Source organism: Suillus subalutaceus (genome assembly GCF_016647625.1).
Source record: "Suillus subalutaceus strain FC151 chromosome Unknown DFJ58scaffold_137, whole genome shotgun sequence".
In the NCBI taxonomy this organism is placed as follows: domain Eukaryota; kingdom Fungi; phylum Basidiomycota; class Agaricomycetes; order Boletales; family Suillaceae; genus Suillus; species Suillus subalutaceus.
Genome location: NW_024540386.1, coordinates 15,394 through 29,702, shown reverse-complemented (window position 1 = coordinate 29,702; position 14,309 = coordinate 15,394). Strand labels below are relative to the sequence as shown.

The following is a 14,309-nucleotide window of genomic DNA, read 5'->3' as shown; positions in this document are numbered from 1 at the left end:
AGACTGCTCTCGGACTCATTAGGACCAGTTGCTACCCTGAAGCACGAAATGAATCCGCCACCCTATGGTGCGCAGCACCGCCAGGATGCACTTTGGAAAGGTGAGCAAGCATGTTGTGAAACCAATTGACCAACTCAATGTCAAGCAGGAGGGAATGAAGCACTCCCTCCCATGTGGTCTACGATGGAGATTGATGATTACTTCCACTATATCGCGATGGGACACTCTTCATGATGTCATTTCACCGACCTTTACCGGGAGTGCGACTAGGTGAGCGATGAAATGTGTGATGACAGCGACGAACTCATGATTGAGCATAGATTACCACGGGCTGCTCATTCCTGGATGCGAATGGCACATCTCACCATTCGGTCGGTCCTACTTTGTCAACCACAATACTCGGACCGCATCGTGGAAGGCACCAACACCGGAACTTCCAGCAGGGAGTTTGATGCCGGAGTGCACCATAAAGTGTAGTAGCTCGAGGTACAGCTATGAACTTGCCTGCCTGGGCACCAGTGGCAATATATTGAGTATCCCGGATTATCAAATCCGCCAGTGGACAAGAGCTGGACGGCCGGTGGGAAAGCCTCTTGGCAGCGACGAAGGAGATGTAATCAACATAGCAGTGTCTCCAGATCAATTGATGGTCGTAGGTGGATGCATTGATGGCACAGTCCGGCTGTGGAACATAAAGGAGGGGAAATTGGTAGGTCACCCATGGGAGGGGAATAATAGGACAGTGTGGTGCCTCGATTGGTCACCGAATGGGACGGAGGTAGCAGGCGGATTCAAAAAACGGCACTATACAACGATGGAACCCAGCCACTGGTCGACAAATTGCACCCCCGATAAAGAGAGGCGATGAATGGGTGAGGACAATCAAATACTCTCCACAAGGCGACAAATTCGCGAGTGGCGGTGATGAAAAGATAATCCGTGTGTGGTCAAAGGACGGCGAGCTGCTAGTCGAGATCAAGAGACATGAAGACTGGGTAACGTCGTTGTGTTGGTCCAAGGATGGCGCATACATCTTCTCTGGCTCAAATGACACCACCATCCGAAAATGGCAATCGATTGACGGGGAAGAACTCGTTGTTTTTCGGGGTCATACCGAACACATCACATCCCTTTGTCTCTCTCCTGATGGATCCCATCTTGCTAGCGCATCAACAGACTACTCAGTCCGCATCTGGGACCTCGAAACCAACCAGCAAGTCGGAGACCCACTCTGGCATGATGATAGAGTGTCTGCCATTGCCATGTCCTCCGATGGTCAATACTTCGCCAGTGCTATCTCTGGACTGAATGGAAACATCTATGTATGGAACCTGGAAGCAGTACTAAAGCGCGCTCATGGGGTTGGCGTGCGTGTGTATATTGCTTTCGTTAGTGTCTTTTCTAAATAGGTTTGCGCATCGGTCAGGGCGATGCAGAGTCCAACGCGAAGCTCAAGGCGAGTTATTATTATTTTTCTTTCATACCTCTTCTGACTTCTTTATCAGGGACGTGCAGTTCGATCTAGGGATGTAAGCCAATTAATGGCGAATAACCTTACCCTTTCTCATTTATCTCATCAGATCTCTCTTGCACCTAGACTGCAAGGCAACAACAGAGGCTTGGGGAGATATGTGAGCCTAGTTTCATCCTTCCTGAGTTCTTGCTAGCCTCACACTGAGACAGGGCGATAACTTCTGGGGGTGACGACACAAGTACGCCTCGTCGCTCAGCAGACACATCATCTCCGCCTCGTCTGCGCGTATTCAGCTTCCTGCGCTCCCGTACTCGACTTACAAATGCGTCGCCATCAATCGACCTCCAGCCCCGGCGTTTAAATCTTAGCTTATTTCCTGTCAAACTTTCCAGGCGTTCCGTCATTGTGGCCCCTTGCCGTGATGAAGATGTGAGTAGTTCATCATCGCCAATACATGTTCCTTTTTGATGTCATTGCCATTAATTTACAGAGATACGACATGCCCCACGAGACTGACGCAGAAGCAGAAGAGGCTATGCGACGCATGAACAGTAACACGGCTGACAGCTCAACACAGCAAAGACAAGCTGTAGCAGGGCCACAAGGGTCCCGCGGACGACCAACACAAAGTTCTCAGGGGCAATAGAGCCTTTGATAGGATGCTGTGGACTTTATCTTGTTCGTCGTCGGCCCGCATCGAACTAGTCCTTCCTTCGGTCTATCATGTAGGCCATCGTGGGCCTTGTGGGAAATTATTCCTCGACACGCATGAGCCAACGTAAGTACCTGAGGATGGAAGAGCGGATGTAGTGGAGGATTCCAGAGTGCATTGGATGGGCCAGAGGATGATGATAGTAGTGAGAGTGGGTTGGTGACGCCGTCGTATGTGAGCCTGGCGCAGGTGATGGTTTGAATGGGCTTTAGATGTCAGTAGAGTAGAATCATCGTCATTATCAGAATTAGTGAATACTACCTTGTTGTCAAACACGCCAGTCTGTAGACGAGCTGCCGAACAGGGGTGCGTAGACGCCCGATAGGTCAAGTCAAGTTGCAGTGGACGCAAATTGGTCCCACACGATGTTGACGGTGCATGTTGTATGACGAGAGCTGATAGTGTGAACGAGTTTTGGAGTGCGTAACAGATATCACATGTACAATCTCGTGAAGCCCGTGGCTGTACGAAGTCTATAGACGTCTGACGAGAAAACAGGAGGTGAATGAAGGTGAAGAGAGCTTCATATCGGCCTGCTGTCCTCTACTTAGTGATAGTCTGCTGCAGTACGTTTGCGATAGGGTGGTCAACACCAGACGAACGCCACACAAATTGAAACTGAGGAGGTTGCATGTGATTCTGACTTGGACGCGTCAGCATGGAACACGCGGGGGGCACAAGATGCTAACTCGTGTAAGATATCGGTTCTGCAAATCCAAAAGCGTCTCATATCGCACAGTTCTAGGACAATGCATTGATCCCCAATCCCATCTGTGGTCCCACAGTCAACTCGGAAGTGCTCATTCCTTGAGATCGTTACTGATTCTTGGATTAACCATAGCATTTACGTAGCTAGTTGGTGTCGCCAATGTTGTCTGAAAAGTTTATTGCATAGTATAAACGCCTGCGAGCTTCCAGGCTTCAGGAAGGCAGTATCAGATAATATAGACGATCACGAACTATAATTTCTTCGTCAAAACCAACACATGTCGGGAGAGCAAGGGCAACCGAAAAATATACGAGGGGAATATGGAGCGGTGGACAAAGTGATCTTGATGGGGTACTCCAGAATGCGAGAAAATGGCAGGAAGATCAGATGTTCTCGTGTACAAAAAGACGCTGGAGTCCAGACAATGCGCAGTACATCTTGTCCGAAAAGCTATACCTGCATTTGCGACATGCTTTCAAACCTCTAGTTCTCATTCTCCAGACCATCCAGACCACTCAAGAGGACGACTGCTGGGCCAAGTTCCTGAAATATGTGTAAGACGGACCCAACAAGTTTCGTGACAACTTACCTACGTGAGGATTGCGACAGCGACGAGCAAGGCGCATGAACACGAACTATTGAAGGTAAGCTTGAAGACACAGTCGAAAGCACAGAATGAAGTGATAGAGTCATGAAAATGATATCTGCAAACTCTAGATTCGTGAACACATAATCAAGTCCACGGCTGAGGGATACGCCCATCCACGGAGACGCGAGAAGGGGCAGAGCCCTGCGTTCTGGATAACGAATGTAGTTATTAGGTCAAAGGAACGAGTGGCAATAAGTACGACGAGACTAGAGTGATAGTGGTATCTAATATATACGATGACTGGACTGAATCCATGTCTTCGTGAAAGGTGGGCTCAGTTCCCAAAGTACTGCGATGGTGTGAAATCTACCTGAACGATACCCCTACGTCTAGAAATATGCCCCGCGAAGGCGGACTACACCATCTTTGAGTCGCTCCGTGATTACAGGACTCGCTGCTGGGCGGTATTTGAAATCCTTCGAGTACCTATGCAAGATGAGAGTCAGACTCTGCACCATTCATCGGAGCGCGAAGGGAGGGAAAAGTTTGTGCACAAAATGACAACTCACCTTTCAGCATGAACGATTTTGGGTTGTGATCTTTGGGGCTGCAACTGGAATGCAGCCCAGAAGAGGAACACAGTCACGAGAAGGAGTGCAATGCGCTTCCAGAGCGAAGGTGTGGGGCGGTTTAAAACGGGGATCTGCATGGAATTGCTTGATTTGAGACTGCAGTTGTGGATCAGCTTCGATTTCAGCGGGATCGTTGGTTGAGAGTGCCTGATATTGGGCCGACATGGCGCCGCTGGTACAGTGGCAAGTCGAAAAATGAAAGGTGGTGTCGTGTATTAATATTTGGTACCGTGAATGCGGGTGTAACGGTCGGAGTTTAAATTTGTTCTACGTGGCTGGCGGCCGCTGAGGGAGATCTACATGAGTCTACATGTAGCGCGGGTATACTGTATTGAACCGTCCAATACAAACCACCATAGTTTAACGTGTATACAGCTTCGTACATGTGTACTATGCTCGGTGATATAATAAGGCCCGAAAAAAAGTAGCATGTTAATCAAGGTGATCGAGATACTCCCTTGATATATACTAGTAGGTGAGCCACAACCGCAATCTATGTCCAAAGCGTACCGTGACATACATCGCTGAGTTAGTTGGACAGGGAAGATCTGGCACTGTTCAGCTCGTTTTCCACAAAGGAAGCAGCATCCCCAGTGGAAGGACGATCCTTGGGCTTGGCTGACCAACATTTCCGCATGAAACCCAAATGCTGGCGGCTAACAGTCACACTGGGTTCGAGCCGATATGGCTCTACATGGTTGAACTGAGCACCGAATATCTGTGTAACATTATTAAGCCACCAGAAGGGAGGTCTACCCGAGAAAACCTGTGAGATGCAAAATTCAGGTGAAAACCCGAACAGGATCTAGCATACGAGACTCACGTGTAGCATGATGCAACCGAGCGAAAACACATCGCTCTGACTGTTCGGTTTCGGGATGTCGATGGCGCTGTTACTGTCACCTGGAATGCTTTCTGGATCCGGTGAGCTGATCAATTCGGGCGCTAACCACCGGACAGCGCCTTTCGAATACGACTGGTAGTACGATCTGTCACTCTCTGCGAGAGCCAACGAGAGACCGAAATCTGCCAAAAATGCATTGCCATCCCGGTCGATCACAACGTTTGTCTTCAATTATAGAGTTAGCAGGAACTCCAAAGCATCGAACAGTACATACACTGGTCAGATCCCCGTGAATTACTCTCTGTTCATGAACTAGAGAGGTTGTCAGTGAGAAAACGTATTCGGAACGGCGATCTCATACGGTATCTCAAGCCATCCACCACCTGTTTCAACTAGATAAGGGCACCCATTGAGTAAGGACTTATGTTTGACATGATGAATCTCACCAGCTTTAGTTTCTGTTCCATGGTGAGGCTCGTGCGCTTCAGGTAACCATCAAGTGCCCCGTTATACATCCACGTAGAAACAAGAGCAGGCAATGGTCCAAACCCGGAGACCGTGCCACGAAGAGTGAGAACGTGCGCATGCCTCAGTTTGATCCACACTGCTACTTCGCGGCGAAGTCTCTGCGAGCGAGCATTCAATGCACTTCACATTACGGAATAAATGTTACTAGCATACCCTCTTCGCTTTTTGGATGGCGTCTTCGTCGCGCGTGTCCGCTATCCTGATATTTTTGACAGCAACCTGACAGATATTAGTCGGCGAGATTCGCAGGCTAACATCGTATGTACCTCAGTAGAGGACGCCGGACCAGTGATCATTGAGCACTTCCAGATATCGCCCAAGCCACCAGATAATATGGCATAATTTGATTGCTTCCTGATGGATGCAGACGGAATGGCATATGGGTCGATATCGAAGACCACTCTGAGTCTGTGCCTCGTATTTTTATACCTGCAGTTTATGAGGAAATTTGCACTTACAACTGCGGTTCATTTGTACCAGGCGTAACCTGATGGCAAGGTCAGTGATTGAATCTAATGACTGAGATAATATTGTAATGCCTCACAATTGGAGGCCTTTGAGGTGGTGACGAGCGGTTACTCATGGTAATGAGCCTACTATTAGAACAAAGGGAGGTCTGCGGCGTTGCGCTGAATCGAAGGGTCAGCAGGAGTGAGCAGGTTTAAGAACAGCTGACCGCGCCTATTAAATAGAACTACGAAGCCCCATACCCACGAACTAAATTTACAAAGCACCTGAGTGTGCGGAAGAAATTAGCGCTAGCGCTTAAACCGCCACGGCATGCAGTGATCGACTCGGAAGAACGGTCGAAAGCATCAATGCATGCCTAAACTGCATTGTTGACAACCTTCTATACGCGGCAGCTAGTGCCCCGCGACATTGGTGCAATCATGGGCAGCGTCATCCAAACCTCACCATGATCTTAGATCTAGTCACTAGTATGGCTAGTTCTGCCCTGCAGCCTGATCTTCGGTTGATCCTATCATGATGGGCCTGCGGTGGATTTCATTAATTGAGTCGGATCTCAATGTTCAAATGCAGGTGAGGCTCAAGCGAGGTTACACGGGAAATCTTATTTTCTACCTTTATGACTTGTATGCATGTCGTTCTGAGCCCAAGTGACACTACCTGAAAGTACTGATGCAAAAACGCTGAAAGAAGCAAAAACATAAGTAAATAAGTAACATGCCTGATCGAGATACTTATTTGATGTCTTCTTTGATCACGGCTCTTTCCGCCTCCTGCGTCACTGTGCTCGGTCCTGCTCGGTCTTGCTCAATACTATGGCGACTTCTGCTTCATTTCACGGCCTTGTTGGACCACAAACTTCGAGACGACACCATCATTGACTCCCTCTTCCCATCGATTCTCGAAGACGCTGAAAGCTGTCTTGATCGTGCATTTCTTTCCCCTCCCAATGTCTATGTTGATGGATTTTCAATGATAAAATTCTAAGTATCGCAAGTGATATCACACATTTCACTCACTCAGCCATGCCATGTAGAATCTTATTTTAGTTCGGACAGCCTGAAAGAAACTGAGCAGACTCCATTGAACGCACCAGAATACACACTTGACTACCTTGCGAAGTTAATCCATCCTGGAGTGTGTAACCTCTCGGTAGAAATGGGATTCATATTGGTCAGAAACGCGCGTGTGCGCGTCGTCGTGCTGCATCGTCACTTCCTCAAAGTCCAACTTCTCAATACATTTGAAAGCCACTGCATCCCCCGCATTCCATACAAATCATTCGTCATGGACAGTGAATCGAAGACAGTTTCCTCTGCGAGCCGCATATGCAACTACATTTAAAGGTTTGACGCTAACGTAAACCGTGCTTGACCTCCGGACTGATCCCTTCACTCACGATCGATTGTGCACAGCGTTGTCGAAAGTGAGAACGCGAAGAGACACTGTCTATTTGCAGAGACGACGCTAATATAGTATTTCCTGAGTTGCTACTGTAAACACAATATAATGTCGTAGAGCCGACCGAAGGGGAGTCCCACAACCGCAATCCAAAGCATAACGTGACATGCATCGCTGAGCTAGTCGGACAGGGGATAACCCTTGCCAGTTCGTCTTCCACAAAGGAAGCAGCATCCCCAGTGAAAGGACGGTCCTCAGGCTTGGCTGACCAACCCTTCCGCATAAAATCCAAATACAGGTGGCTAACAGTCACACTGGGTTCGAGCCGATATGGCTCTACGCGCTTGGACTGAGCACTGAATATCTGTCCAACATTTTTAAGCCACGAGAAGGGAGGTCTACCCGAGAAGACCTGTACGATGCAAGATTCAGGTGAAACTCGAACAGGGTCCAGCATACGCGACTCACATGTAGCATTGTTCGGTTTCAGTAAGTTAGCATCGCTGCCATCGTTATCCGGAATGCTTTCTGGATCCGGTGAGCCGATCAATTCAGGCCCTAACCACAGGAAAGCGCCACTCGAATACGTGTTGTAGTACGATCTATCACTCTCTGCGAGAGCCACGGAGAGACCAAAATCTGCCAAAAATGCATTGCCATCGCGATCGATCAGAACATTTGTCTTCAATTATAGAGTTAGGAAGGACACCAAAGCATCGAACAGTACATACACTGGTCAGGTCCCCGTGAATTACTTCCTTTTTGTGAACTAGAGAAGTTGTCAGAGAGAAAACGGATTCAGAATGGCGATTTCATACGATATCTCAAATCATCCACCACCTGTTTCAACTGAATAAGGGCATCCATTGAGTAGGGACCTATATTTGGCACGATACATCTCACCAGCTTTAGTTTTTGTATCATAGCAAGCCTCGTGCGTTCCAGGTAACCAATAAGTGCCCCGTTATCCATTCATGTAGAGACAAGACCAGGCAATGATCCAAAACCGGAGACCGTGCCGTGAAGAGTGAGAACATGCGCATGCCTCAGTTTGATCCACACGGCTACTTCGCAGCGAAGCCTCTGCAAGTGGGCATTCAATACACTGCACATTACAGAATAAATGTTGGCATACCTTCTTCGCTTTTTGGACGGCTTCTTCGTTGCGTATGTCCGTAACCCTGATAGCTTTGACAGCAACCTGTCCAACAGATATTAGTCGGTGAGATTCGCAGGGCAACATCATATGTACCTCAATAGAAGTTGCTAGAGTTGCTGGATTGATGATCATTGAGCACTTCCAGACATCGGCAAAGCCACCAGATGACGTAGGAAGATCTGATTGCTTCCTGATGGATGTACGGATGTAGACGGAATGCATCGAATCCCACTGAGTCTGCCTCGTGTTTTGATATCTGCAGTTTATGAGGAAATTTGCACTTACGGCTGCGCTTCATGCGGACCAGGGGTAACCGGCTGTAGTATAGCCACGGCACCGCCGTTATCTTGTGGGGAAGTGTCTTATAATCTAGAGTTGCGTGAAATACTTACGGCGCAAGATTTTCATCTACGGTGTCGCATTAATTGGTATAGGAAGATCGAACTGCATCTGGACTTGCGGTGCAGATATTTGAATTGATGCATCTATGTAGCCTGCATGTTCAGTGCTGTCCATCATGATATCGTGATCAGACGTACGGATGCAGAGTAGTGATATCAGATACTTGCACTGGTGCGACTCCGGGTGTGACCATCGTCAACGGGCGGCTGTCATAGCATGAGAGACCATTTCTTTACGATCCTTGGTTTAAAGCTCACGTTGCGGAATCTACGGAGGTGGCAGTGCTGTCTACAGAATTGCCGTTTTCGATCTGCCAATATCATTGGCAAACGGTCAGTGATTGAATCTAATGACTGAAACAATTAATGCCTCACAATTTCAAGCCTTCGAAATACTGACGCGCAGCCACCCATGGTAATGAGTCTATTATTAGTACAAATGGAAGTCTGCATTGCGCTGAATCGAAGGGTCAGCAGGAGTGAGCAGGTTTAAGAACAACTGACCGCGCCTACTACAGTTCTTTGCGGTCTAGAATGCTGATATGTTTGGTCGTGTTTTTGGGACAAACATGTTAGTAATAATGACACGCAGCTCTACCTTGATCACGTCCGCTGAGGTATTGTCACTCGTACTTAGTCTTGCTGACGTGTAGCCTACGTCCTAGGTAGTTATGTATAATATAACGTTGTTGATCACGTCCAGTGAGACTTTCGTCCTAGCTCCACTACAGGCTTCACCTCTCCGATATGTCATCATGATGCCCAATTGCTCTCAACAGCGTGTTATTCAAGTCATCCGAAGAAGCCCTTGACAACTTAGAAATTCTTTCCAAAGCTGCATCCCTTATGTATTAGCTGAACTTGGACAGACAGAATTTCTCGGAAACCGTATACCAGACGCGTTGCGGAAGTCGAGCCTGTCACGCGATTCATTGTATGTATTGCATTCTTTCATTTGAATTGAACCGATAGCTCCTCAGGCCTCACAGATAATGTCGAGGAGGTCCTACGCTCGGCGTGTGACTCCTGTGCTGTCAAACTCGAGATCGCCTCCATCCGATGCCAAAAAACGCTTTGGAACCGCGTCAAAAGAGACTGCGTGACTTGAGGCAGAGTAGCACTACACGAACTCTTTGTTAAACATAACAGAAGGAGCAGCAAATGAGTCAAGAGCACCTTTTATCAATCTGAATCATGACCTTCTTGTCAAGCCGAACCCCGACCATGAGGTAAGCAAGAAGAGTGCAATTAACTATGATTTGGTCTGATAGAGAAGACGGAGATGATAGCAGTCTTGATATCACCTCTATTCACTCGCCCAGTGACAAAGTGGTAAGGAAGAGAATGTGACAGCCATTTGAGGACAGAGTTGGGACACTCGTCTAACCAAAAGTCTGCCATTATCCGTCATTGTGACCTTCCGGAACACAAAAACGCTTAGCCGGGGCAAGCACCGTCTTGTTGACTGTACCAATGGACCACTTGGTCATCATCAAACATGTCGTAGTCTTTTCTCCTGCGCCCAAGAAATTCACCACAACGAGGATGTGTCTGAAGAACGCGGCCACGATATAGATGACTCAGAGCCATTATACAAGCTGAGGCCTTCTCCTCCAACGACGGTATAATCTGCCCATGAATATCAGTGCAGCTTGTGGAGATATCATACAGCCGAGGTAACATGTCTGAGACGTCAAGATCTAGGGGCCATTCGACCAGGGGAACAAGACTGACAGCAGTGAGAAACACTTCAGGATCCTTAGATGTCTCCAGCAGCCACTTGATGCTAGGTGCTTCAAGATTGGTGGCGGGTATGTCCGGGAGGTCGAGGGAAAGGGTGACATCATTCCTCGCCAAAACATCCAGATCTTGGTCGAGCTGTTGCGCCTCTGAGTCTCCAACATTTTTCGAAGAGCGTAGAACCAAAGAACGCAGCCCGTTGCGAAGCGCAGCGGATAACAACTCATGAGAACGTCGTGCGAATTCGCCAGTAGCGCACACAACGCCTGGGGAGTGAAATGAGCACTGGGTATCCTGTGCAAAAGTAGGTAACAACGTCACCTATTAATGCTTAGACAATCGGATCCATTTCGGACCGAGGGCACCAAGCATTCGTTGCAACACAGCTGACAAGAAACGGTCAAAACCTGTGCACACGAGAATAGAAATCCGAAGGCCGTTGTGGCAATTTGTGGCAATGGTCACCTAAGCGATGTTGGGCTGCTTGTACCACATGTGGGCGCCGAGGGCGATCCCAAAGAGAAGAAGGGAGATTTGAAGCAAGACGGGAATGAACTGCAAGTAAGCATCGAAATGCCAAATGACAAGGCCGTTGAATACTGTTGTCTGTGCTTCCCTCATTCCTCCAGCGAGCCGCGATCATGTCTCTTCGACTTGTAGTACCTGAGCCACTGCCCGTCTAGTACGACCCCGAATGTTGCTAGCAAGCTCATGAACAAGCTTGCGTATGCGATAAGTTGGACCCTCACAGTCGGCGACCACGTAGGTGCTGGGTCCGCGGGAGTGGAGCCCGCTGCAATGAGGTTGCCGAGTCCAATATGCACGAGTTGCGTGAGAAGGGCATTCGTGGTGTCGCTGGGGTCGGGGCTGAGAATAGACTCCATCGCGATAATGAAAGACGTGATGGTAGCGGAGAAAAGACCAGACCGATCAAACATCAGTCTCAAAACGGATCAAAGATAACCACGCGAAACCTACGATGAGCAAGATATCATTAATGTCGCCGCGGTATTGCTCGAAAGACTGGCTGTCTTGTTCTTCTGCAACTTTTTTGTTTGACTCCCAGAAACGAGACCAATTGTCCTTGTCACTCTGAGTCTTCGGCACAATCGTCGAGTTATGGAGAACTTCCAACACTTTCTTCATGGTATCTGCTCTGCATGGAGGGTATCCTCAGCTGCGATCACTTGGCTTATTTTTTGCTCACAAATCGCTTAGAGTTGGCTGGTCCATATCAGCCCGGCTGAGACAATTTATGAGCTTGTTTAAAGTAGCCACTTACGAAGCTAAATCGCCGTCCAGAGCAACTTTGGAAGCACTTTCTTGTTCGTGAGGTTCTGATGGCTGGGAAGGCCCAGTGTTCGAGCTGCAGTTCTGGTGAGGAGTTACACAAAAACATCAGGACAGAACCACTTACATCCCTGATGGTAGCTTCACCGCTGAAGGTCCACTATTTTCCTTCTCCCCATCTCGCTGTTATATGGGTGACAGATGGCAGGAATCGGCCACTTACATTGAATCCTCCGGGGGCCCTAGGGTACCCTGTTCTGGGGCAGGCTGCTCGGCGGTATGGATGCACTGGTCCTCGGCATCATCAGTGCTCGATGCTTTTGACATGAGTAAGTGAGGGCTATAGGTATTTGGATCCAAAATAAAAGCCAGTGGAATTGGGAAGAGTCTGAGCGCTCAGCGCACAAAGATAAGCCCTAGTAGTACACGTGTTTGTTGACGCTGAGGGTGTCCGTGAACATTGCCATCCTAGTGTAGGCCGCGGGTTAGTTAATATAAGTCAAGCGAAGTCTAGAATCTCAATAATTCCGACTCATCACCTTCGAAATTCGACACGTTCTCGATTTGTTCTCGATCACATCGAGTAGGCGTCATCGCGTGTGTTGGATTCTTTCATTTGAATCACTCCTCAGGCGCTTTCTGGAGAAATCTTGGATGTCAAATATGTATGTTCAATGCAAGTCGCGTGCGAGCGCCGAGCGCGTGACTCAAGACAGATGTGCACTTACTACTACCCATAGTGACGGTTGTTGCTTTTTCCATGCCAGCGTCCAACCAGCGTCCTTCCTCTTTCTGCGTATAGAAGGAACAACTGTCTTCCTTCTCCTTTCGTCTGACTGGGAGAGACTATCTTTCTGCGTTTGCCGGCTTAAAGTCGCGTTCCACGTAAAGCGTAACATTATGATGCGTCCGATGGTTCTGCTGAGTCATTTTGAATTCGGCAGTTAATTTTTACATGCCGCACCCTGGCGCCGCTCAGTCATGCCGCATCAATGATTCATTGATTTCAGCATCCTAATCATATTGCATGGCCTTGCGCGTGGCCCAGTGATGCATGTCTTGTATCAAAAACCTATTGCAATACCAGGCAATCCGGGAGTCTGTTCTGGCTATGTGCAATTGTCCGACTTGTTTTGTTGTGCACCGTCTAATTTATAAATCCAAACAATTCTTTCTATCACCAATTGATATGATGCACTGGATTCAAACCGCTCCTCGCTTCCCCCTCCACACTCTCTGACTCGGCTTCCGACAAATCCTGCAGCCCACCAATATTTTCTTAGACGACATCGCTACGCACGGCTTTCTACATCAGCACAGAACCTCGTACACACTCCGTATCCCCCACAAGTACCTCGCTCTTTCAATGTTCAGGTCTGAATAGCTTCTACTTTACCGATTCTGTTCCACATGCAAAGGAGGGCTTTGAGCAGCTACGAACTAGCAAGTCCTACTCAGATACTGCGTATACGACCCCTTGGAGGCCTATGCCATATTCATATGGCATTTATCAAGAGTTAGCTTTGTGTACGGAGGACACCTGTCCGCTCTGACACCATATGGAAACGGGTGCAGAAAAAGTCCACTCGACAGCGTCCACACATCATATGCTATCATGCTATCAGTGTGCGGTACGCTTCATTTATCTATATACTTTATTATTCTGACTACCCTTTGTAGATTTAATCTGAGTCTGAGCGCCTCGAACATCTGCAAAAGTGGGTGTGGGACTGGCACCAAAAGTTCAAGGCGCATATCGAGGCAGTTATAAAGGACATAATAACTGTTGAGGCTAAAATCGGTGAGCATATATGCGCCCATCAGATGCCTGTATTGAGCTAAAAACAAGCTAGTACCCTGCATGGATCCTATCCTCTCCCTTGTCAAACATGAGAAGCTCGCAAGTTCTACTCGAATCCCAGATCAGGGTCAAGGTGGGGTCCTCCGCTTCTTATTATGTCTTTGCCTTCTCGTTCTCGCGCATCATCAAGTTCATCGCCTTTACGGGACAGAGCAGTCCCTGCATGCTTTGGCAGTCCAGTACTACCGGGGACATTTGTTGGCGACAGCCGCGTCAGCGGGCATGGCAGAGATTGATGATGCTCAAGCAGCTACGACGGTGAGTATAATCGCAGAGCAGAAACGCATTGTCTGTGACTCGTGTAACATGGGATCGGATAATTCTGATGAAGATAGCAGGAACACTGCTAGCTTTGATGTGCTGAGTATTGTTTTTTTTTTGAAATTCGAATTCTTCCAAGAGGACGACTGCTGGGTCAAGTACCTGAATATGTGTAAGATGAACCAACAAATTTTGCGACCAACATACCTACCCGAGAATCGTGAGAGTGACGAGCAAGAC

General features: G+C 48.2%; 5 protein-coding genes across 5 annotated transcripts; all 5 read right to left on the bottom strand.

The window, feature by feature from the left end:
• Positions 1–3,873: 3,873 nt before the first annotated feature.
• Positions 3,874–4,247, bottom strand: DFJ58DRAFT_667287 (uncharacterized protein; the record flags this gene model as incomplete). The annotated part of the gene is made up of 2 exons (XM_041382609.1): positions 3,874–3,970; positions 4,054–4,247. Coding segments are annotated over 2 exons (291 nt in total), but the record flags the coding sequence as incomplete, so codon positions are not given.
• Positions 4,248–4,645: 398 nt separating this feature from the next.
• On the bottom strand, positions 4,646–6,263 carry DFJ58DRAFT_748811 (kinase-like domain-containing protein; the record flags this gene model as incomplete). The annotated part of the gene is made up of 10 exons (XM_041387617.1): positions 6,170–6,263; positions 6,033–6,117; positions 5,947–5,975; positions 5,755–5,896; positions 5,642–5,707; positions 5,407–5,586; positions 5,322–5,352; positions 5,235–5,272; positions 4,940–5,185; positions 4,646–4,882 (listed from the first exon to the last, which is right to left on the bottom strand). Exons 2-10 carry the CDS (start codon positions 6,069–6,071, stop codon positions 4,646–4,648), a joined length of 1,008 nt encoding a protein of 335 aa, XP_041238949.1. The 5' UTR covers positions 6,072–6,117; positions 6,170–6,263.
• Positions 6,264–7,755: 1,492 nt separating this feature from the next.
• On the bottom strand, positions 7,756–8,224 carry DFJ58DRAFT_732973 (kinase-like domain-containing protein; the record flags this gene model as incomplete). Its single annotated transcript, XM_041386227.1, has 4 exons — positions 7,756–7,769; positions 7,826–8,039; positions 8,089–8,126; positions 8,176–8,224. 4 exons carry the CDS (start codon positions 8,222–8,224, stop codon positions 7,756–7,758), a joined length of 315 nt encoding a protein of 104 aa, XP_041238948.1.
• Positions 8,225–8,329: 105 nt separating this feature from the next.
• DFJ58DRAFT_732972 (uncharacterized protein) lies at positions 8,330–8,738 on the bottom strand (the record flags this gene model as incomplete). Its single annotated transcript, XM_041386226.1, has 3 exons — positions 8,330–8,440; positions 8,493–8,558; positions 8,610–8,738. The coding sequence occupies 3 exons, from the start codon at positions 8,736–8,738 to the stop codon at positions 8,330–8,332; spliced, it is 306 nt and encodes a 101-aa protein (XP_041238947.1).
• Positions 8,739–11,274: 2,536 nt separating this feature from the next.
• On the bottom strand, positions 11,275–11,803 carry DFJ58DRAFT_667319 (uncharacterized protein; the record flags this gene model as incomplete). The annotated part of the gene is made up of 2 exons (XM_041382611.1): positions 11,275–11,599; positions 11,625–11,803. The coding sequence occupies 2 exons, from the start codon at positions 11,801–11,803 to the stop codon at positions 11,275–11,277; spliced, it is 504 nt and encodes a 167-aa protein (XP_041238946.1).
• Positions 11,804–14,309: the final 2,506 nt, after the last annotated feature.